The sequence below is a fragment of the Tyto alba genome, unplaced genomic scaffold (assembly GCF_018691265.1).
Source record: "Tyto alba isolate M040663 unplaced genomic scaffold, T.alba_DEE_v4.0 Super-Scaffold_10, whole genome shotgun sequence".
NCBI classification, from domain to species: Eukaryota; Metazoa; Chordata; class Aves; order Strigiformes; family Tytonidae; genus Tyto; species Tyto alba.
The window spans coordinates 9045819-9069664 of NW_024881262.1; the positions used below are offsets into that span (position 1 = coordinate 9045819).

At 36.5% G+C, this 23846-nt stretch overlaps 1 protein-coding gene across 2 annotated transcripts in view; it reads left to right on the forward strand.

Moving 5' to 3' along the window:
• Nucleotides 1–23846, forward strand: part of PIK3CA (phosphatidylinositol-4,5-bisphosphate 3-kinase catalytic subunit alpha) — a 44449-nt gene that overhangs the window by 2147 nt on the left and 18456 nt on the right. For both annotated transcript variants that reach the window (XR_006165894.1, XM_042799128.1), the window contains exons 2-7: nucleotides 15698–16111; nucleotides 17596–17805; nucleotides 18465–18715; nucleotides 20313–20558; nucleotides 21433–21518; nucleotides 23380–23485. Coding sequence is in view for 1 of the 2 variants with exons in the window: in XM_042799128.1 (XP_042655062.1) it covers nucleotides 15760–16111; nucleotides 17596–17805; nucleotides 18465–18715; nucleotides 20313–20558; nucleotides 21433–21518; nucleotides 23380–23485 (1251 nt within the window). In the remaining variant the exon portion in view is untranslated. The remainder of the gene's footprint in view (nucleotides 1–15697; nucleotides 16112–17595; nucleotides 17806–18464; nucleotides 18716–20312; nucleotides 20559–21432; nucleotides 21519–23379; nucleotides 23486–23846) is intronic.

The following is a 23846-nucleotide window of genomic DNA, read 5'->3' on the forward strand; positions in this document are numbered from 1 at the left end:
TTTCTGGAGTATTCTTTGGGAAAGGTGGTGTAGCTGAGCTGTTTACAAAGCAATTGTGCTTCATTGGAAGTCGTAAAGTAGTTCAATACTTAGTTAACTGTGTCTCTGACAATCAAGCTATTCCTGCTTTCTGAAAGCAAATAGGGGATACCTCTTCCTGATTAACTCACTTTTAAAAAAAGTTGCTGGAGGCTTTAGAATAGGAACGTCTGCAGCAAGCAAGGGTTTCATGCTTTACCATCATGCCATCTCACAAGACCAAGTATATCATAAGGCGTTTCTAGTTATTGGAAGAAAATAACACCTTTAAAAGGTGGTGTTGTATAGAGAATGCATTTCCCGATAACAGTTGTTCCTCAGATTCACATGTGTAGCATGCTTTTTAATGGCTTAGTCATGTATAACACAAGTTTGAACAGCCTTGATCATCATAGTTTTAACTGGGAAAGAAATTAAAGTTTTCTATAAATTGTTAGACAAGAAACCTAAAGCTGACATTTAGTCTGCAAAAACTGCTTTCTTAAAAATTCTGTACATTAAAAAGTTCATTCATTATGTAGTCTTCTAGTCTTCTGGTGCAGATTCTCTGGGTACCGGGAGTACTCAGATATCCAAACACTTTTCAGATATCAGTCACTTCCCAATAGAAAACTGTTGCTATTGCTTTTATTGCCTGTTTTAGGAGAAAGTAAACTAGGATGTTGATACGCTAATTCCAAATCATACAAGAAGTACTAGCATCTTGTAGATGCGTATCATATGTATGCTTGCTTTGTTTAGTTGTGTACATTAATGAAGGCTAACAAAGGCTGTAGTTAATAGGGCATTTGAAAAATGTTGTGGTTGGGTGAGGGGAATCTAAGGGGTTGGGTTTTTTTTTTTAAACTTTGATACTGATGAGGAAACTGATTTTTCTAACAGGAGCAGAAATAGTGCTGCAAAATCAGTCTTTCCAGTTTAATCTTAAAATACCATTATAAAACTAAGTTTTGTCCTATTACTGTTTTGTAATTACTGAAAGATGTGTGAAATCTGGTAAATCTCACAGTTGTGGAAAAAATGGGTTGTGCATTTTTTGTGTTTGAGTTAGAGGGTGAGCATTAGGGAAAGAATAAGAGTTTGTACTTTGGCTAACTGAAGAAGCAGACTTGTGGCTTGTAGTGTAAGCGAAAGTAGGGTTTGTTGGGTTTTTGCAGCTTCTTATGCATTGCATTCCATGCTTGTGGGAGTTTTGTCTCATCTTTTTAAAAAGCCAGACATCCAGCTGCTCAGAGTGATGATGCCTGTCTACCGTTGTAGCTATGGCTAGAAGAGGCCACAAAAATATTTACGCTAAAACTGGATGGGAATTTTCTTTTGCCCTTTAAGTTGAATGTGTCATGGCAAAGAATTCTATTACAAGTTTCTCTTTGTAGTACCCTAATCCAAATGTGAGCAGTGGAGAGAGAAAATAGATCTGCTTCTCTTGATATTTATTTGGACATGTATGTGAATTGTTTTGAGTACAAGGTTGGTTAAGATAACCTCCAGAGCTTCCTAATTGAATTTATTCTATAAATCTATTTCTGAATAGTGTTAAATGAACCAGAAATAATAGAATAATAGTCTGAACTATTAACTGTTTTTTCCTGTGTGTGTGCGGGGGTGGGGGAGGTGTGTGTGTTTGTTTTTTTTTTTGTTTTTTTTTTTTTTTTTTGTTTGTTTGTTTTTGGTTTTGTGTGTTGTTTTTTTTTTTCAGCTAATTCTATAGGAGTAAAAAACAAAACAAAAAAACCTACACAAACCCAAGCCCAGCTGGCGGGTAGTGGAATTAAACTGTTAAAAAATAAAAATGTCTTTTTTTTTTAAAAACCTGAAAGTTAACTTGTGGTCAAATGGAAATGCAGCGGACGGAGTACAGTTTATGTAATTCTGGATCTGTCTTCTCAGCTTAAGTACTACTTAATGGTTTTGCAACTAGTATGTTGTTTTCTTTTATATAGCATACATTTACATTTCAATTCTAGAAAAGCATTTTTCTAGTTAATTCTGGACACAAATTCTTGTGAAAGGCAGTCTAAGAAGCCTACGTATTTCAAACAAGTGTGGGACAGTGGACATCATCACTTGTTCTCAAAGCATTATTTTCTTAAAGCCGGTAAAGTGGGGAATAGAAGCTCATGGTCAGTTATGCCTGCTAAGCACACTGGTTGGGAATGTTTATAGTAATTTTTTGAAAACCTATGCTCAAATACCCAAACTCTAGAAATGGCAAAACTAAGTTCAAAGAAACCAGTTTATCCTTGTGAAATTGAAGGGGAGAGAACAATGGAGTACTGGTGGAGCTTTCACCTCTCTGGCATGTTGCTAATTTGCAGCAACAGAAGTAAATGACTACTTCAGTCTAGTTTAAGAACAGTTGGGTCAAAAATAGAACTTAAGGTTCAGCGATCTTGCTTCATGCCCCGCTGCTTTTTTACCAGTAGAAGGCTAGATACACCTCAAAGATTGTTTTTTGTTTGATTTTTTTTTTTTTTGTCTACCGTTAACATAATTACTTTAACTTAATGGATTTTCACGTAGAAAAACTTTCACAGTTCTGCTTAGAGCTTCTGATTTAAAGAAAAGCTTGCAAATGTACCTTTTGAGGATTGTGAACCACAAAGCATGTTTGTCAAATACAGGAGACTTATTGAATTGACTAAGACTTACTATAAAGCTTCCTGAAATTTTGAGACGGCTGAGTCACATTATTGGCTGTACATTATGACCTTCTTTTAAGGCAAAGACATGTAGAGAAACATCCCTTGGGTGTTTTCTCTGACAGTCCAAACAATAAAGAAAGAAAACTGGAAGGTTGCCTCTTATGATGGTATGTGTCAAAAAACTTATCTGTCATTGAGACTTAACTGTTTTTGTTAATTTCCTTGCTAATAGTCTGTCTTTTGCCAATACTTAATGTGGTGGTTAAGTGATGAATGATTCTTGCCCTGTGTGTCCCAAGACTGTTCCTGTTTTAACTCTTGCCATTAACTTCGGTCATGGTCCTTCCACAAGCATGAATTTTCTGCTGCAACTGCAATTGTTTTCTTGGAAAAATGTCTTAAACTATCTGTTGTTTAGCTGTAGATCATTGCAGAGGACACTAAATCTGGGAGCAAAAAAAAATATTACTCCTTGTTGCAACCTATTTCTTCTTTCAGTCATTAGCAGTCAACAGAGAAACAAGTTCTTGAACATCCTCAAAATGAAGAGACCTTGAACATTACTGGAAAGAAAATATTCAAGATTCAGCATTTCATCTGGGACTAATCAACCAGAAGTAGAAATACTTGTGTGTTGTGTGTTCTGTGATCTGTATCTAATAAAACAAAACTTTTTGTACCTTGCGATTTTGATATCTGACTAAATGGAAAAGTGAGGCAACCAACCTCTGCAAAGATGTAGGCAAACTAAACGCTGAACACGTGAAAATACAAGCACAAGAAAAATAAGAATGGGCAGAGGGTTAAGACTGGTTTACGAAGGAAACTGATTGGAGATAAATTGTTTCTTTCTCAAACTCAACAAATATGCTTTGTGTGATGAGGTATGCTGTTACACAACTTAGGTGCTTGTGCCATTAAGTTACTTTTCATTAAGGCTGGAAAACACTAACTTGACTCTTGACTACAGGCATAGTGTAAAAGATTGATGTTGGCACTATCAACTTAATAGTGCTAACATAAGGAGAAATTTCTAGATGGAGCTAGCTTCCTTTGGGAAAATGGAAGTAAAAACTTACATTCCGATTACTCTAAAATATGCTTGTTGTGGTCATTAAACTGCTTAGATTATAAAATATACCACTTACTCTTCATTTTTATATCTATGTTCCCAGCTCTTAACAGAATAATCGGCAAATGTTGTGGCTGGATTATAAGAGTGGAATAATAAAACTGAAAATTGTTCTTCTGCCTTCTGGAAAGTTTATATGGATGTTGAACAACCAGTTCTACTTACCAGTTTATCAAGTCAGTCTCCACTTGGAGGAGGAATGTGATTAATCTATTGTATTTTATCTTCTCGCAATTTTATGCTGTCACCTCTGAAATCTCCTTCAAGTTTGATTTTAAGTACTGTAGAAGAGCACTTGTCCCAAGAAAGCCTCTACTGTCTAAGTAAGAGTGAATTTTTAAGCAACATCCAGACGTCTTGAATAGCCTTGATTGTGGTGTATAATTGAGGATGTGTCCAAATAGGGTGCCTGTGAGTGCCAATTTTTAGTCTTGCAAGTTTTTTACAAAGATTGATTTATAATAAACTATGTTTGTGTTTTGGTGTAAAATAGTAATGTATGAAATTGAAACGAGGTCATTGTAGATGATAAACTTAACCAGTTAAGTGAATTTTTTGATAAGTGGTCACTAGCTAAAAGAAAATACTTGAAGTTGATTTAAACATTTTAATTGAGAAGGTAAAGTTTATCTGTTTTTCTCATGTTTAACTGCTTAGCAAGGTTGTGGTTAGCAAAATTCTAGTAACTGGTCGTCTTCATCTTGCTCTGAAATGGAGGATAAAGTACTGATGTCATTATCACTGCTCAGCAGCACTCCCCTGATCTTAGATAACTCCAACTTGGAAGGTTTTGACATGTAGTGGAAGATGGCATAACTACCACCAAGAGATAAAAGGATGAAAACAGAGGAAGCCAACGGGCAACAAAATGGCAGAGGTGATACATGAAGAAAAGGATAGCAAAACATGTTCCAGACTGTGGAAACTCTCCTTAAATGTGTTGTCAAATCACTTTGCAATCCAGGTCTTCATCACATCTTTTCCAAGCCTTTCATTGTACATCAGCAGATAGGACAGTATCACAAGCAACTTCAAGGTGATAGGAGCAGTGTAACCATTATTATGGCTTCTAGTCTTTTGCTGTCCTGGTATGTGAGCAGGTTATTTAAAAAAAACAAAAAAAAAGATGATTTGCAATATAGTCACCCTTCCCTAATTGGTGTGTTTTATGGGTTGCAATTAAATTCAAAACACTTAAGCTTTTGTGGCCTTCTGTTTTATCCCAGAGTTAAACTTCACTGGGCTGAAAACTGCTTGCAGTCTTTTTGAATATACACACCTACAAAAACATTAACAAAACATTTCCAAAGAACCATGTATTAAAAATACTTCCTTGTTTGTGCAGATGTGTAATGTTCTCTTAATAGCAGCGACTGATTACTGCCAGTATCCTTTTAGCTTTTTTAAAACAAAGGTTTTTCTTTTGAATGTATCCCTCTACAGAGTTCTGACTGTAGTAGTAGTAGTCAGTATGTGCCTTAGTCTCACAGTGTTTAATCTGGATATGAAAGTGACTTTTGAAGCTGGGAAGTTGAGAAATTTTTAAACTGTAGTGGAGATGTCGCTGGTATTCACTGTTTAAATTTCTGTGAGTTTATGTCACTTTATTCTTTGGAAAGTTCATGTTAATTGCAATCACTATCTATTTAGGCAAATATTAGCTATTGCTTTCAGATGTAGTAAACACAAATTGCTGGTACCCTGACCTTGTTAGAGAAACAATTTGGGTAACAGCTTGAAGTATGAGAAAGAGATGCACTAACAACAAACTTAATATCTCAGTAGCCCCGCGCTTGAAATCATGCTTTCATGTTTGTACAGCATAGGGTTTGCAAAGCAGATGCTTCTAACAGATATGTACAGAAATTGTAAACATTTGATTAAACATGCTGAAGAACCATTTGCCACAGTTTACCATAGCTGTTTTTATACTTCAGGCTGAAGCATGCAGGACCTAATGACATACATAGTCACAATGAATCATGTTTGTTTGCACTTCTTGAACACAAGTGCAAATATGTTAGTGTCTCAGAAGTCATGAATGTTGCTTCGGCATTTGATCTGTAAATGCAGAGAAAAGTCCTAATCAGAGTCAAAAGCTAAAAGAATAAGGCTATATTCCTTAAGGTGTCAGAGAAACTGGTTTATTTGTAACTTATTTTGTAAGCACATTTTATATTTTATATCAGTAATTTGATCAACAGTATGGTTTCACATAGAAAGCCCAGTTTTCTGATGTGCTTAGGTTCAATACACCTAAGTGGTCTGTGACCCTTAGGGAGGTGAAGCCTGATGGGAGTTCAGAGTGGTGCTAAATGCTTTGCAGCTGAATAGTATCCCACTGTGCCACTCACAGGCTTGGCATGTGGGATAGGCAGGACAGTCTTGGTCTGCTGCTGGAGTAAATAAAGGTCTGTTGATAGTATTTTATGGAAAACTGTCAGTGCTTACCTTTCAGCAAGGGTTATCATCTACTGATAAATAAATATTTAGTTAATCACCATCGACTCTGGATCACAAACAAGTCTACTAGGGAGTAGTACTTCATTATTTCTAACTGACTCTTGAAAAGCCATGGTATTTTCCTGTCCTGGTTATAGCTTCTGTAGAGGTAGGCAAATAAGTCTACAGGGAAGGGTTTGCAAGGAACTGGATTTGTTTGCCTGCTGTCTTGTTCCATGTGTCTTTGTATAGGACAATTTGTTAATAACTATATTAATTTCAGCTGTTTATAGGGCAAGAGTATTTAGCTGCAGAATTGAAATTTTTCATTATGGTGGCTGTGCCTTTGTTAACTCTGCCACAAACTTCCTTCTCTCAACAAGTGGTTTTTAAAAGGGATTTGAGAAATATATCAATGGAGAATGTATTGTTTCACTTCTTCAGTTTAGGAGCTTAAAACAAGAAAACGACAGATAGCTACTTCCATGGCTTTTGCTGAGGCATGTGGTTCCTTACAAATGCTCTATCAAAAGTGAAGTTGCATCCCATCCTCTGTTTGCCAGTAGATAAAAGATAATTGATTTTGCTAATAGAATTCAGTAAGTCCATGCAGACTAAACCCATACTTCTCTAAATGCTATTTGGCTGCAGGAGTCAGTTAAGATAGAATAAATGGAAAGCTAACTTATATTTGGATTACAGAACAAAAACTTTGGTCTTGTAGTTCGCTGTTCTATGCTTAATATTAAAAATCTGCAAAGGTACAAAAATAATGCTATCCACTGCCACTCAAGACTTTTTTTATGCATTAGTTGCCTTCAGGGTCTGGAGTAATTTAGTATGGAAGAAATCCTTTATCTCAATTTAAAGTTGCTGTCTGATTCCATCCTAAGAAATGTTATGTGGGAAGTACACAATATGTTGTAAATCAGTTTGTCTTTTTCAGCTGCTTCTTAGTAAAGGAAGGGCTCACAGAGTGGATCTTTTGAGTAAAGATGGGTGTAAGTTAATAAACAGAAGCGGGCCTTATCTCAGATTTTTTTATGAACACATGTTTCTTTCTGTGCCTTCCATCCAAAGCAGCTGGTCAGGTGAATGATGTCGATTGAACCCTCTACATCCTGGCACTTGCGGTAGAGAGGCAAGCGCAGCGCTGTGAGGACTGCAGTACCTCCGGTGTCTTACAGCAGTTCTCTCCCTGCCCTTCTAGGTGTGGACAGTGGGAGAGGAAATCTTTCCTTTTTTTTCAGTACAACTGGAGGTTCGAGGTGGCATGCCTGGGGGAGATCAGCACCAGGAAAGGCCCAGTATCTGAGTTACAGCTCTGCTGCACAGCTGCTCATGTTAGGTGAAGATTTAGACTAGACCAGAGTGCAGAACACCTGGAATCCCTCTGCTCCTTGTCCTTGTCTGTGTGCCAGCGCTTCCTGTTTTTAAAGATCCTGTTTACTGTCTGGGTTCCAAATATCCCAGGAAGGTGGGAGGATGGGAAGAAACATGGAAAGAAAAGTAAACAGCATTATTTAAGGTGGAGCTTTACATTTATATATACTCAGCAATTGTTACCTATCTAATCTAGTTTCATGAATGACATTCTAGAGTAATCTTTTGTTTACATTATCTTGCACTAGTTTCCAAAGGCAGAACATTCATACATGTGAAAACTGACATTGAAACCCTTAGTATTTGTAGTAAGGAGCAGGATATGGTTTGTGGTATGCTTTTGCCTTATGTTATTTATGATGTTTACATAAAAAAAGTTTGTCGCCCATCTAAGAGAGTATTGAAATAAATTATGTAATCAGAGGAAAACCTTATTTCTTCTGGTATGAAATGGCATGTTGCTTTGATTTTTGTTGCCGAACTTTAAGGCTTTTGATTTAAAGAGTTTGAAAGAATTTGAGTGCTGCTCAGTGAGCTTCAGAGTGCACAGCTAGCTGTGGAGGAACAGCTCCAACCAGTACAGAGCCAGATGGGAGAGTAATTCTCATCCTGCTTCATAGCAGGCCAAGCTAATTGTTCAAATAATGAGTAAGCAGATATGTGAAGTGTAAAGAGAAGATGCGTTGCTTTCCTAATTCTTTGTTGTGCTTTATGACTGCTAGCCTTCTATAAATAACAAAAGCCTTTCCTTTGAGGTGAAGCTAGAAATTGAATTACTGAATGATTTTGGACTAAAAAGGAAGGTTTAATTCCAGGCTTTCCTTTGTTTAACAAAAAAAAATAATCTGCCTTTAACTGGAAGAAAATGTTCTAGGACAGACATTCTGCTCTTGGTATGTCATGGGGTCCCTAGGGAAAATGCACAATCATAGGGGGAGTTGTAGAGGTCACCAGCAACTTGCAAATGTTGCTTTCTCGTGATCCTGTTTGCATGGCTCCCAGATAGTGAGTGAAGCTAGAAACAATATGCTGCATGGATGGGGGAGGGTGAGCAAGGGGATTTGAAAATAAGAATTTCCAAAGGTCTTTTGGTTTTCTTGGGGAAGGGGGAAGGAAGACTTCAGCAATAGTAAATATTTTTAAACTGTTCATCTTCCTTTCATTTCAGCTGTTTGCTCCTGTATTTTTTAACAGGTAACCTAAATATATATTACCTCTTGGGCAGTACTTTGTAGATTAGTTCTTTTTTTCAGGATGACCTCACCATTGATTTTTATTCATGGTATCTGAAAGTCACTACAACCAGAATCCAACAATATTATATCCTGAAACAAACAAAAAAATCTGAATGTAAGATAACTTTAAAGAAAACAGCTTTGAAACATAGTCAACCCATGTTCTCGTATCTAACTAAACTGAAAGTTTTCACTAATTTCCAGTGAGATTTTCCATTCACAGGAAAGAATGATTTTGTATTTCTGCTGTATTTTAATTCTACAGATGTTACTAATAATGTTAGGGTTTTTAAGCTCTCTAGAACAAGGCAAAGGTGGTCAGCACTGGTTTCTGCAGGGGGCAAGAGAGGGGGGAGAAGTAGGTAATTACAAATAAAGTTGATAGTGTTTGGAAGTACTTGCCTGTTTCAGAAGCAAACGAAATGCTAGGATGTGTTTTCGACAGTGTTAAATCTTTGTTTTCCTTGAGCTGCTCTTTGTGATCAGATAAGCAGTTCTGAGTATCTGTGCCTTTTCTGTGAAATAATGATGTAAGTAATATGTAAGAAATAAGGAGACATAACTGCAATACAACAGTTTCCTGCTTTCTATTATAAACAAGGCGATATTTCTACTGTTTAAATCTGTGTGTAATAATGTTTTCATAGAGGACAATTTCAGACATCTTTGTACTAGTCTTCCCAGATTTTGGAAAAATGCCAGCTTGGCAAGCAGGGAGAACAAAAGGACAGTACTGAAAATATCTAGTCTGGGGCAGTCTTACTGTCACCACACAGCAGGCTTGGACAGCAGCAAAATTAGCCAGGCAACTGCCCAGTTTTCTTCATGGTGAGTTTTGGAGTGCCTGATGTGTCTGAAGATGAGAAGAAAGCATTATGGTCTTTAGAAAGTTTGAAATGTCTTGCATTCTGAAAAGCGTTACTCTTGTCCCATGAACCTTTTTATCTCCCCTCCACACACACTTTTGTATCAACCCATAGTTGATAATTTGTCAGTTTGAGAAGGGATCAAGAAAATAATGTAAACTACACAGAGGCGTGCAGTAAAGCAGACTCTACCAACATAGTTGGATTGTTTAATGAGTAGAAGACTCTTAAGGCAGTGCTAAGTCTAGAGGAAAATTGTACCCGGAAAAGAAACCAAATCTAGACATAAATCCTAATGAGCAGCTCTTTGATAGCAAAGATACTGCGGATTATTATAAAACATTGCTATGTCCTGTCCATGAAAGCAATGTAATGGGATTTGTCTTGTGACTGGAAAAAAACTAATGGACTTCAATTAAAATGTAGTAATTTACTGAATGACTAATTCAGTTTCAAGTATGGACTGATAAAGTTGTATTGAATGTTTAGTCTACACTTTTCAATTGATTTTGAAACACTAACTGATGTTTATAGCAATGCAAAATTATTCCGTTCTCTCTGTCACTGGAATTTATATCTATTTGCATAAGCATCCCATACTTTATACACATTCAGTACAGTATTACTGTACAATATACTTACTGCTTCCTTCTATGCTTGCCAGTTGGTACATCATAGGTGGAAGAATTGCCTTCCTGCAGAGCCTGAAGAGTAACTGTAGGAGCTAGTGCTGATGTGAACCTTAAAAATAAGTCTCTGAAAAAATTTTTTACCCCTAGACTGACCCACAGACTTGCATCATGGGTCTTCACCTGCTTTCCAAGACATATGTGTTAATGTTAGATGAAGCTCCTCTGTTTGGAGGACATGCCCATAGGTAATTTACAAAGCAGGGAAAAAAAAGCCTTATCAGTTAAATGTGGTTTGGTTGTTTTTTTTTTTGTTTTGTTTTGTTTTATATTTATATATATATTCAGATACAGATATATATCTGAATTGCCAAATACTGATATCTCTGTGGAGCTGGTGTAATGTTTGTGAGTAATCTCTAGATGGTGAAAATCAATTTGCTTAATCTAATCTGTTAAACAGATAATCTGTAAAAATGGATGTTCTTTTAGCAAAGAAGGGTTCTCCACACTTTCTGGTAGAAGAACTCATGAAAAGTAATTTCCTGTTTACTTGTTTTTTTAACGTAGATTCCATCTGTACTGAAGAGTAACAGTCCCTCCTTTTAGCAAGACACATAAAATTTAGACCAGTGACACTCCTGTTTGAGATTCTGCTGGCAAAATGTTAATGTGCAAAAAACACTTACAGCGGAAAAAATACTGCCAGGGTGTCCTGCTGAGCTATAGATGCACAGGGCTTTTATGTGTAAAAGTGTGGTGAAAACAGCTGCAGTAGCCTCAGATGTCTTTAGGGGAAAATATATGTGGGTTTTTGACTCAAGTTAATTTGTCCCAAGCTTAGGTTGCTTCAGTTATGAACACAGAAAGTAGTTCTTTGAGTACTGGTGTTAGGGACCAATATTAACTCTTGCAGTACAATATTGAGTTTCACCCCCACCAAGCGTCGTTCCTCAAAGGGAAGGAATTCTTTTCAGAATAAGTAGCATCAGACTTTATGGTGGTCTCATGTAAACCTTGTCAGAGTTAACATATTTGTATGTCATCAAGAAGGCATTAGAAAATTAAGTAATTGTAGGCTGTAACTTGTAGTAGAATACTCAACACCGTGAAGCTGAGTTAACCATGCTGCTGTAGTTCTGCAAAATTCAGTGCTGTGAGGTGATGAAACTGTCATATTTTTATCAAACCCAAATTTTTTAAACTTGTAATGCCCTTATTCTAAATAAGGGACTAGATCAGCTGTATCAGTCTATAGCTGATTTCTATCCTATCAGAAAATCAGTTATATAAATGAGCAAATAGGAATCAGTGTTTTGGGAAGTATGTCATTTAATTTCCTCCTTTCTTTCTCCATGTGTATTTATTTTTGAATGCAGTTTCAAAATTTGATCACTTCTAGGCTGGGTGCTCAGCAAGGTTAGTGATGGAGAATGTGCTGAATGGATTGGGAAGGCTGTAATGAGTTGTAAGGGATGTGATTTGATCAGTGGGGGTGTTTGAGTTTGTCCTGTATGACCATCTGTGGTAACCCAAAGCTTTTGGCAGGGGAAAAAAAGTTTAAGGTGTTTTTGGAAGGTCAGGGATTGCAGGTGTAATATTCATCTGAAGTCTTTGCATGTACCCTTAGTTGGATTTAAATAACACTTCTCTAGAATTCTCTTAAAATTATAGTCCTTTTACTGTCGAAGAATGTAATTGATTCTATTTATTCCAGGCAGTCTTCCAGATTTGAAAGTGTACACAGAAACACAAGCTGCCAACTGTACTTCAAAAGTGTTTCTGTTTATATTTCTGCTTTCCAAATCCAAACCCTGGAGGCGTGCTTACATGTGCAAGTGAAATGAATGTGCACACAGAATGGCTGTATGCCCTGTTACAGCACATGCCTGTATCCCAGTTTAAAACAAAAGCTGCTGTTTTGGAGCAGTTGCTCTAAAAAGTGTAGACTTCGAGGTGCCCCTTTTGGACTATTTGCAAGTCTTTAAAGAAATGGTATTGAAGTGTCATTTAACATTTGAAATTTTTAAAAAGCCAAGGTTGATGTTTATTTAAAAAAAACAAAACAAAACAAAACAAAAACAAAAAAAACCAAACCAAAACAAAAACTTGTCTAAAAGGGTTTAATATGTGTGTGTGTCCCAGCCCTACCTCTGTTCCTTTGTTATCAATTATTGGTAGGGAGGGAGGAAAAACTTGCAGTGGAATGAACCACCATTCTTGCAGCTGAACTAGCTCAGTGCTGCTGCAGTCATGCTCACTCTCCTGTGTAGACCCTGGCATTTGTCTGACTCCATGGTGATTCCAATAAGGGAGCTGAAACAGCAGAAGCTAACCCAAGAAAGGAAAAGCGAGTAGTTGTCTGCCACTTTAATCCATCTGACCCTTAAATGAGCTGGCCCAGGGACCACTGATGCCAGCATGATGAAGAGTGAGAACACATGCCTTGGGCAGGGAGGAGATGAGCTCTTACAACTGTCAGTTCAGAGGAGCCTCAACAGGATTGTGGGACTGAACTTAAAAGACTGCTGGTATAAACTCAGTCTGTGTTGTGAATATTTAATTGGATTGTGGTCCATCTATACTATCATTGTTTGTATGTGCAGACAGAAAAGTTCTTACGACTGCATGTTCTTGTTTTGTCATCTTTTTTTTTTTTAATGCTGGTATATGCCTTAACAGTAATGTGTTTCTGCCTGTGCTTGTAATTAAGAAACGTAAATAAGCATGTGGTTCACCGGTAAGGAGAGGGAGTCTTGTTCATGCTTTGCCTGATCAAAAAGATGCTATTTAACCTTCTGTGTATTTCTTTTTATCTGTAAACTGAGGATAGTTATTGGTAATTCAGAATTCTCCAAGTTACTCTGTGCTGTTATTTGAGTTCACTTGTAATGCTTTGTAATTGGTAAGCTTTCCAAGTTTGGCTCTTTAAATACATTGTGAGTGTTAGAATTTTCCATTTCAGCATCTGCTCACTGAGACTGTTACAATGATGAGGAAAATAAAATAGATTCTTTAAGCTCTTTTTTAAAAAGTCAGTTGCAAAGCCCTTCTAAATATGTATGAGGTGTTAGTGGAAAAGCATTTTTCTAAACCTGCAGTGGCACTTCATTACTTTGGTTGATATTTGTAAAAGCCCAAACTGCAGCTACAAAGGAGGGATTAAAAAAAAGACAACCCTATTGCTTCTCACAGTTGGTTAGGAAGCAGTAGATTTGTGAAAACATCATTTTCATTCTAATGCTTCTTTTTAAGAACTGAAGTGTGGCAAAAGCAGGTACTGGATGTACTTGGAAGAAAACTTCCCAGAAAATAAGTACCAAAGCATACAGTTGCAGAAATGAGGATCATGGCTTTGGGTTTTTACATGTATATTTTTTACGTATTTATAATTCTATATATATTTTTATATAAATACATATTTTAAAAATTGCTGAGCAAAGGGCAAGCATAGCATTCATTGCTTTTCCACAGTGGGAGCTTTCAGAAAGCTGCTGAAAGAGAAGAGATGTGAAGCTGCTTGTTTGGGGTTTTCCTTCCTTTCTGTTATTAAGAAAAAGAAACTGAGGGGTTTCTTGACTCAAAAGGTAACTAAGAGTGGCTTTAGAATAGTAGCGTGGTAGTTATCCTAGCCCTGTGCTTTTTGGACTCTTGGTTGATGGTAGGAGGCATGATGGATGATGTACTGCTCTTTAGATGTCTGTTGTTACCCACTCTCATAATGTCTGTGCTGAAGTTAATGACATACGGGATAAGTGTAAATAATGCACTCTCTGAGATTTGCATAATGTATGGTGGCCTTTGCAGTAACTTAGTATTCTACAATGACAGTTTAGGTCTGTGGTATGTAGTTCAGTGAAAATGCCTTGCTGCTTAGTGACAATCAGAAAAGCAATTAATTAGGAGAGCGATAGAAAATATTATGTCAGTTTGGACCTTGATTGTGGTATGCAGATATGGCTGTTCCTCCTCTGGCTTACAAAATGGAATGGTAAATGCGGAAAAGATACAGAGAAGGTGACAAGGAATAACAAAAATATAGAATGACTTGGGCGGAGGACTAAATGTGGGACTATTGTGGTAAAGAAGTAGTGGAGAGGACTTGGTGGTTCTCTAAAATTAAGAGCAATGAAAGCAAAGGTAAGGAACTTTATAAGGAATTATAAGGAATGTAGTATATCAAGTGAAAGTAGCAGGCTTCAGAATGAAGAAAAGCAAGTATTTTATATCATGGAATATTCTTCACTTGTCACAGAATGCCAGCAATGTGTGTGAAAACTTAATGGACAAACTCAGTAGTTCTTGATGGATTTCTTTCACAAATATGTAAATATTGCCTCTGGTTAGGGAAATTAAAAATAGGTAGTGATTACAGTAGTTTATTGATGAGATGTCACTGCATGCCTGCCTAGTTCTTCTGCTCTTTCTTCTGCATCTGTTCTTGGCCACTGGGCTATAAGACATCTTTACTCTGTCCAGATACACTGTTGTGGTTTTGTGAGGTTTTTTTTGTACCTGCTCTTAGCTGGCATAAGGCAGCACTGCTAGAAGGTCAAACACGTGTTCCCCTCCTTTCCTTTGGCTTGGCAGAGACTGCCAAAGGGAACTAGAACAGGGAATTTTTTCTAAATAAAACAAGCCCAGCCAAAAAGTGTTAATGGAGCTCAGTTCTTCTTTCTCATTCATGGAAAAAAGGGTTTGTTGCTGGTGTAAGTAGCTTATACTGATGTAAAAAAGCTAAAGATAAGTTTTGTGTGAACATGGATTCGTAAAATGAAGTTTAGAGGCTTTACTAATACTTACAACTATTATGTTAGTGGTGTATGAATACTTTTGGGATGAGAAAAGTTAAAAAAAAAAAAAAAAAGCGTTGGTTTGGCTAAACTGAGCAGAGCTGATGGCTTGTATCTCATCCAAATGATAATAAATGTTTACAGATTAAAAATGTCAAGAACTGAGTTTGAGATTTACTTTAAAATTGTTATAATAAAAATTTGAATATTAGGTGTTTTCATCCCCCATGCTATTTAAGTGTTCTAGTCATAAATTATCAACTTTAGGTAAAAAAATGAATTCTCTGGGTTTTTTTAAGGCTTTATATGTATTGGCATTTTTTTCTAAATTAATGTGAATCTGCTATTAACTGTTTTGGGTAGATATTTAAATCAAATACAAATTCCTTAGACATCAGTTTTATTAAATTTATGTAAAATACACCTGTGAATATTCATCTACAATTATAAGTAGTGTTTGAATTATTTTATCTGAACTTTCATGCGATGTTCGTATTTTAAATTTAATATTTAAATTTCTTATTTTTACTTAGGTTTAAGTGTACAAATCACTGCTTGAAAAACTTTCAGTACAAAGCTATCTAAAGACTTAAAAATGCCTCCACGACCATCATCTGGCGAACTATGGGGCATCCACTTGATGCCACCGAGGATCCTTGTGGAGTGTCTTCTCCCAAATGGAATGATAGTGACTCTAGAATGCCTCCGTGAGGCCACCTTACTAACTATTAAGCATGAACTCTTTAAAGAAGCGAGAAAATACCCTCTCTATCAGCTTCTTCAAGATGAATCATCTTACATTTTTGTAAGTGTTACACAAGAAGCAGAAAGAGAAGAATTTTTTGATGAAACTCGGAGACTTTGTGACCTGCGACTATTTCAGCCTTTTCTAAAAGTCATTGAACCAGTAGGTAACAGAGAAGAAAAGATTCTTAATAGAGAAATAGGTGAGATGATCTGTATTTAAACGTAGCTAATTTGTTTTAACTGGCTTCTCTTCAAAATACAAAACAAATAATTGAAATGGGTTGTGTTTGTTCTCCTGTAATTGTCAAAGCTCACATTTCATAACTGTCAGTTGTTGCATGGAATGACCAAAGATGCTGAACATTCATAAACTGTGAATTAAAGTTTTTTTGGGGTTCTGTTTCGTTCACATGTAAAGTCTTTGCTTTGTATGTATTTGTACTTGTATGTGGGTTAGAGGGTATTTTCTTGCTTGTCTATTAGCAGGATTTCATATTATTACAGAGCAAAGCCTGTTCTGTTGTTTGGGAAGTCAATCTTAATTTGTTTTGAAGTTTACATATTTGTAAATTCTGGATTTAATTACAAATCTTAAACCACACTTGCAATAGAACAGCATTAAAACATGTTCTATCTTGCTTAGAAAATAAAATTTCAGAAATGAGGTGTTTTTTCTTCCCTTTCCTACAAAAAGAGCATGGAGAGGGCAGGGAAATAATTGAGTTTGGAGGGGCACAGGGGCGACAATTTGTCATGTTTCGAATAATCTCTGGAGTAGTTTATAATTTTCCATTATCCATTGAGAAAGCACAGGGAGATTAGAATATGTTTCAGCATCTAGGTTGAGTATCTAAATTCAAGCAGTACAAGCTTACCTACTCTCTTTTACTTAACAGATGAACATTGTAGTGGTAGAGACTTGTTGACTGGAAATACTTGTTCTGGGGTGCTCCTAATTATTAAATTATTTGTTACAAATACATCATTGGTAAACTACGATTTTGTAAAGCTTAACCTGTTCAAGACTTGGGGAGAACAGTGGTTAGCCAGGCATTCAACAGGACAATTGAAAGTTTCCATTTGAACATTCATGCATAAATAATTATTTATTCAAGTAATCTCATTAAAGTAAATGGAATTACATCTGAGACAGAGGACCTGAGAGAAATGGACTCTTATTATGTGATTCTATGCCAGAGAGCTAAGTTCAATATCTCTTGGAGTGCTTGTCATATTTTTAAATAGTGTAATTAATCAGGAGAATTGAATAGCTGTCATTCAGTTGTAAGCAAAGTTGATTATGGTCCTAATAGCTACCAATAATCCTGCCAGGGTTTTAGAAAAAGTTGGACACCACTGCTCTTCTGGTACACTTACGAGACTTTGTGCTGACTTCAAAGGAAGTTTTATTACTGGTCCTTTTCCTCCAGAAGGAGTGTTAGCTGTGAGTGGTGATTTAAGGCTTTCAGGATCTTCAGTGTATATACACCTGTCTTGCACTTAACTGTAGAAATGAATTGTTCTCGAATGAAATAAACAATTATGTACACAAGTAGAAGCCAGTGGTTAACACGTGTATTTTAGATTGTGTTTGCTTAAAGCATGCTTTTTCTGTCACTTTAAAGGAATCTTCAGCTTTACTTAGCAGTTACAATTATTTCCTCATGCTTTTTCAATAATGTAGGTTTTGCTATTGGCATGCCTGTCTGTGAATTTGACATGGTTAAGGATCCAGAAGTACAAGACTTCAGAAGAAACATTCTTAATGTTTGTAAAGAAGCAGTGGATCTTCGAGATGCCAACGCACCACATAGTAGAGCATTATATGTCTGTCCTCCAAATGTAGAGTCTTCACCGGAGCTACCCAAACACATATACAATAAACTAGATAAAGGTAAGAGAAATATTTACAGTAGAAATACAGTGGGTTTTTTCAGTGATTGAAATCAGAGTACAGCTGGTGACTTAGGTAAATCACTGTTTTATGTACTATATGTACTACACTAGTAATATCTTACACCTTTAGTTAATCAGAACAACTTGATGTAGATTCAAAAGAAAGACAGTAACAGTTACATTTATTTTTTTAGTAACTAAATCTTGAAATGTAACAGTAAATAGAGGTAATTTTTTTTAAGGGGCAGAAACAGCTTGTTGGCTTTGCATTTTTTTCTCAGGCATTCAGAAATCTGGAATTAAATGGTGCCAAATCATTGAGTTACCTTGCAATCCTCAAAGTCCAGTTAATGCTGTTTTCTTGAAGGTTAAATTGTAGGATTCAGTTGATAAGAATATTCTTAACATCAAGGTGTAAAAGTTTTACAATAGAGTCAAACAAACTGAGCACATATAGTTCCTTGCAGAAATTGGAAACCCTCTGTCAATTTGGGCTGTGAATCTTGTCTTCATCTTCCAGTAGTACTGGAAGCAATTCTCTTTAGTGGGGGAGGCGGGGAAGTGGGGGCTGTTTGTTTGGGTTTTTTGGGTTGGTTTGTTTTGTTTTGAAATGGTATTGAAAATGATAGGCCTAACATTATTTTACATTTATTCTAGGGCAAATTATAGTGGTGATATGGGTAATAGTCTCACCGAACAATGATAAGCAGAAATACACCTTAAAAATAAATCATGACTGTGTGCCTGAGCAAGTTATTGCTGAAGCAATTAGGAAGAAAACACGAAGTATGTTGCTATCATCTGAACAACTTAAACTTTGTGTCTTGGAGTACCAAGGCAAATATATTTTAAAAGTGTGTGGCTGTGACGAATACTTGCTAGAAAAATATCCCCTGAGCCAGTATAAGGTGAGTAACATAATGGATTTGTTTTGAAATACACTAAAATAATACAAATTTGTGAGGGAGAAAGCGATCAATTTTATCACTGGCTTGCTTCTTCATGAGATTAATCCAGAACATAGGAATTAATTGTATGCATCTTTAATTGGCTAATGCATGAGTGTAGTGTGCATATTTGTTGCTGTATGTGCTTCAAAAGAATTTGTCACTAGTGTAATTTTTCTTCTTTGAATGAAGTAGTTTGCCTCTGACGTTAGTAGTGTATCAGTGGTAGGTACTTCCAGAAATATTCTAGGTTTCTTATGGGAAGAGGTGAGGTATGCTTGAGGGAGGTTGATGTAACACAAAAGGAAATTCAATCAGATGTTAAATTGAGGCAATCATTGCTACTATGAATCTTGCCTTTTTCCCCTTTAGGGGTGGAAAAAATCTAAACTATTTATTTCCTGTTACATCTTTTACATTTTTTTTATCTTATTAAAGGAGCAATAAACTTCCAGCACTACATAAATTACTGTTAAACCTTCCTTGTAGCTCTGTCCTTCATTGCCTGGGTTTTGTTAGTGCTGCGACTGTGAGACAGAACTGCTGACAGCAGAGCATCTGAGAAGCCCTTTCTGGAGCAGACAACAATGTTACCCTGTAGATTTCCTGACAGACTGCTGCTGCTTCCTCTTTGAGGAATGTATTGTTGTAATAAACAGCTTCCATTCCTTCACCTAAAATGGTTGACAATCTGATCTCCAGAGGAGTGGGAGAGAGAAGGGGGCTGGGGGATTCTGAATAATGGGAAAAGCAGCTCTGTTCTGTGGGAGCTGAGGAACAAGTGCAGGCATACATCAATAAATTTGCACAGTCATCTAGAGATCAAACAGTAGACCTATTTCATCTAGCGTGGGTTCTTCAGAAGTATCTTCTATGCCTTTACTGTGCCACAAAAGAGCTTGCTAATTACACTTCAGGGCTGGACCTGTCTTAACACATTGTATTTTGTGGTACTCTTGCTAGACTAAACACTCTCAGAACCCAGTCCTGAATGTACACCATACAGTTTTACAGCTAGAGTCTGTCGGCATCAGTGCTGATTGTCAGGTAGTAAGCATAACTGAGCCAAAAACGAGTGTCTTCCATTTGTCCCGTGCTCTCTGCGTGTGACTGGGAGTATCCGTGTCACACATGCTAGGTTTGCACAGCAGACTAGTACAGTAGCACTGTAAGCAAAAACAGCTCAGCTGCTTCCAGGAACAGCTCTAATCTGGAAGCAGTCTGCCTTGTTTGTGCTGCACTGTGCTGGAGCTAAGGAGCACTACGAGAAAACGTGATTGTCATTTTCTCAGCTCTGTTCTCTGTCCTCCAGTTCAACCTTCCACTCTTGTAGATGTTATTCATATCTCAAAATCTGTATGAAGCACTATTGTATAATCCTACCCAACAACATACTTAAACTGTTGGATGAACTTTAAACACTAAAGAGTGTATGTATAGGGACAAAAGCTCTTTAAATATACTCTCACTTTTATATTTTCCTGACTGCTTTTAGGTACAGATTACCAAGAGTGTACACTTTGAGAACATACTGACTTTTGGTTTTGTTTTCTTGCAGTATATAAGAAGCTGTATAATGCTTGGTCGCATGCCCAATCTGATGCTGATGGCTAAGGAAAGCCTATATACCCAGCTACCACTGGACACCTTTACAATGCCATCTTACTCCAGACGTATCTCTACAGCTACACCCTACATGAATGGAGAAGCTACAGCCAAATCCCTCTGGACTATAAACAGTGCCCTCAGAATAAGGATCCTCTGTGCAACCTATGTAAATGTGAACATCAGGGACATAGACAAGGTAAGTCAAATGCTGTATGGTATTGTATATGGCTTTCAGTAACTCATGGTTTCCCTCATGTGTCTTCTGTTCTGTGTTTACACTGGAAAGGAGGTGTTACTTAACATGTTAGAAAGCTAGACCACTTTGTTTAAAGTTAATCACTTAATTCTAAACAATACAGCTGTGTTTTAGCATCTGGAGACTTCTGTGTACTACTAAAAAAGTGTGAGTTGTGGTATGTAGCTAAATATTCTGCCTAATAGAAGCAGAACTCTGTTTAGTTCAGCTGAGAGTGTAATGGATAGAAGAACAAAACCCATGTTGATTTTTGTATTCTGAGTAATTATTATGTCTAAGATTGTATTAACAGCAACTGGGAATACTTTTGATGAGAGGATGCTGGATAGTGTGCTGCTATTGTGGTTTTTAAAAAAAAAAGGGGAGGTATGGGAAGAAAAAGGAGAAAAGGCAGGTAGGGTTCCATTCCATTTAAGTAATACTACAAGTCTGGCTCTTGTAACTTTTTCAGAATTTGTTTGGTCTTTTCCTTCATTACAGCTCGGCACAGGAAGAATTGAAAATAAATCCCAGTTGGTTTTAGAGTTCATTTCAAGTTTATTACTGTATTTTTAAGAACTATTTTTGTAATTAATGAGGGAAAAAGACCATTTTTTTTCTAGAAGTGTATGCTTATATATACACTATGCTTCTCACCTTGCAGAGCATGAATGAATTTAGTTGGGGGGTGCTGGTGCTGTTTGGTTTTCAGTTTAGTTTTTTACTTGATGGAAATTAGAGGGGAATATGTTGTAATCATAGTATATGTTGATGGCAGTGAAAAAATTTTACAGTAACATTTCAAAGATAGTACTAATATCAACATTATCTTCAGATCTATGTTAGAACAGGTATCTACCATGGAGGGGAACCTTTGTGTGACAATGTGAATACTCAAAGGGTACCTTGTTCTAATCCCAGGTAAGCTAAGTGCTTGAATGATTTTGAGAACGTGACTTCCAGGGCATCATAGGTGATAGTGCTGAAGGAGTAAAGGCTTGATTTAGCCATTATTCAGGTAGAACTCCTTGTTGGGAATTCTCTGCCTTAAGTTTTGTAAGAACATTTTTAACTTACCCTATATTTATAAAGAGAATTAATTTAATTCAGAAAGAAGTATTTTGTCTCATTGCACCTAACAGTGTAGTTTTTTTTACTGAACAGATCTGTTTTACATTTGTGGTTGCTTCTGAAACTCCAATGTAATTGTTCATTAATACTCTGAAATCAGCATTGCTCTGGGAGACTGATCTCTGCTTTTGACTGTGGATCAATAGCAGGTGTTTCAGGTGCAGGTTCAGATTTCACCTTCAGCATGAGGCTATGGGATGTATAGTGTGTACTAAAGCAGAACCACTGAGTATGGAGAGATGGGTATCGTTTTTTTTAACATGGAAATCACTGACAGCTCTGAGCTGATTATTTTCAGGAGATTGGACCTACTATGAATATTATCTGGAAAAATAAATCACATGAACTTTAAAAATGCCATTAGTGTGCAAAAAGAAGCTTTATATGGAATATATAAACATATTGAGAAAAATTATCTGAAACACATTGAATATCTGTCTGTAACATTGACTAATGAGGACGTGAAATTTCAGCATCTGCTAGGATAAGATACAGTTATGTGCTCAGAAGTAATTCTTGACTTGCATCTTCTGTCTGACTTCATGTCTTTGAAAGTTTCAAAAGGTATTAATATTTTTTGTCTGTACATATGCTATTGATATGATTGTTTTATAATTAGAGGGTCTAATAATATATGCAGTTACTGAAAAATAGCTTATCCCTCTGAGTTTCGCCAAAGATATCTGTATTTGAACTGATACTTCAGCTGGTTTAGGGAAAATCTTGGAAAGGTGGTGAAGGGTGTGACTTAAAAACATGGGTATTATCACACAGATATGTATTATATGAAATGAACACATAAGAGAAGTGAATTAAATTTTTTCTGCCAGTTTATTTGTTCTTAGAGAATGACTTGGACAGTTATTTGTAAAGCTCTGCTTTCAGTAGCTACAGACACGCTGAAATATTAATGCTGTCCTTGGAAGCTGCTGCCTCTTCCAACTGGGAAAATTCAGCGTTGCAATCCGCTTAAAATAAACTGTATTCAGAAGTTTTTCTTAAAGAGCACAGTTCTGCCAATTGGGTGATAGTCTACTTACACATTTTGTTTTCATTAACTTATTTATTCCTGTAAAACCAATCTGTGCTCTTATTACTGTGGTAAATAGAATAATATCTGAGTTAGGAATATTGTTTTGGATTTCTGTGTTACACTCCCGTCTTGCAGTTATCTCTTTATTTTCTAGCAGTTCAAGTTTAGTTGAGGTCTGAAAGCTGTGCAACATTTTTTCCACACTTGCTTTTTTTTTGCTGAAATGCAAAATATTTCACAAGCTAAACCTTACATTAGTGTAGCACATATGCAAATCCATCATCTTTGTGTTATACCTATGGTGACAGTTGCAGTCAGTAGGTTTGCAAGAGTGAAAGTGAATGAATCTGTTACTGAGTTTACAGGAATTGAACCTAGCAGGACTTCTTAAACTGTGTTGGTGCTAAAAGGCTAATTGGGAAGCTTCTGTTCCCAAAAGGAGTAGATGTGGTCAAATGCATGTAGGAGGACCCTTCTTCAGTAAGTAAGTGTACTCCTTATGCACATACACAGTTTACGTAGGAATATAACATGCTTTTTAGTGTATCTGTTAATTGATAGCAGTTGTCTCCACACTGTTCTTTAACCTAGCTTTATTCTGCATTTTAAATCTTACAGATGGAATGAATGGCTGTTGTATGACATGTACATCCCTGATCTTCCACGTGCTGCTCGGCTCTGCCTTTCCATCTGTTCCGTTAAAGGCCGGAAGGGTGCTAAAGAGGTGAAATACTTCATGGCTCTAATACACTAATGAACAAGAGCTACTTAAGTTTGGGAAGATATTTGGTAAATGCTGTCCTAGCAATGAGTCTTAGTCAAATGTTTGATTTGAATCTGATTAAAATAGGGGGTTTTCTTTTCTTCTATCTAGTTCAGACTACCACTTTTCTGCAGTCAGAAATTAAACAACATGGCAAAAAGCTTTATCCATTCAGTGCTGTAAATAGTGTCTGTACTGTATTGCCAGACACGAAGATCAGTGTTAGTCTTTTGAGGTGCAGGTGCCTTAAAACTCAAGTTCCTTATTAAAAAGGGGAAATATTTATACTTGAATTAAGAGTTGACTTTTAAAGTAAATAAAA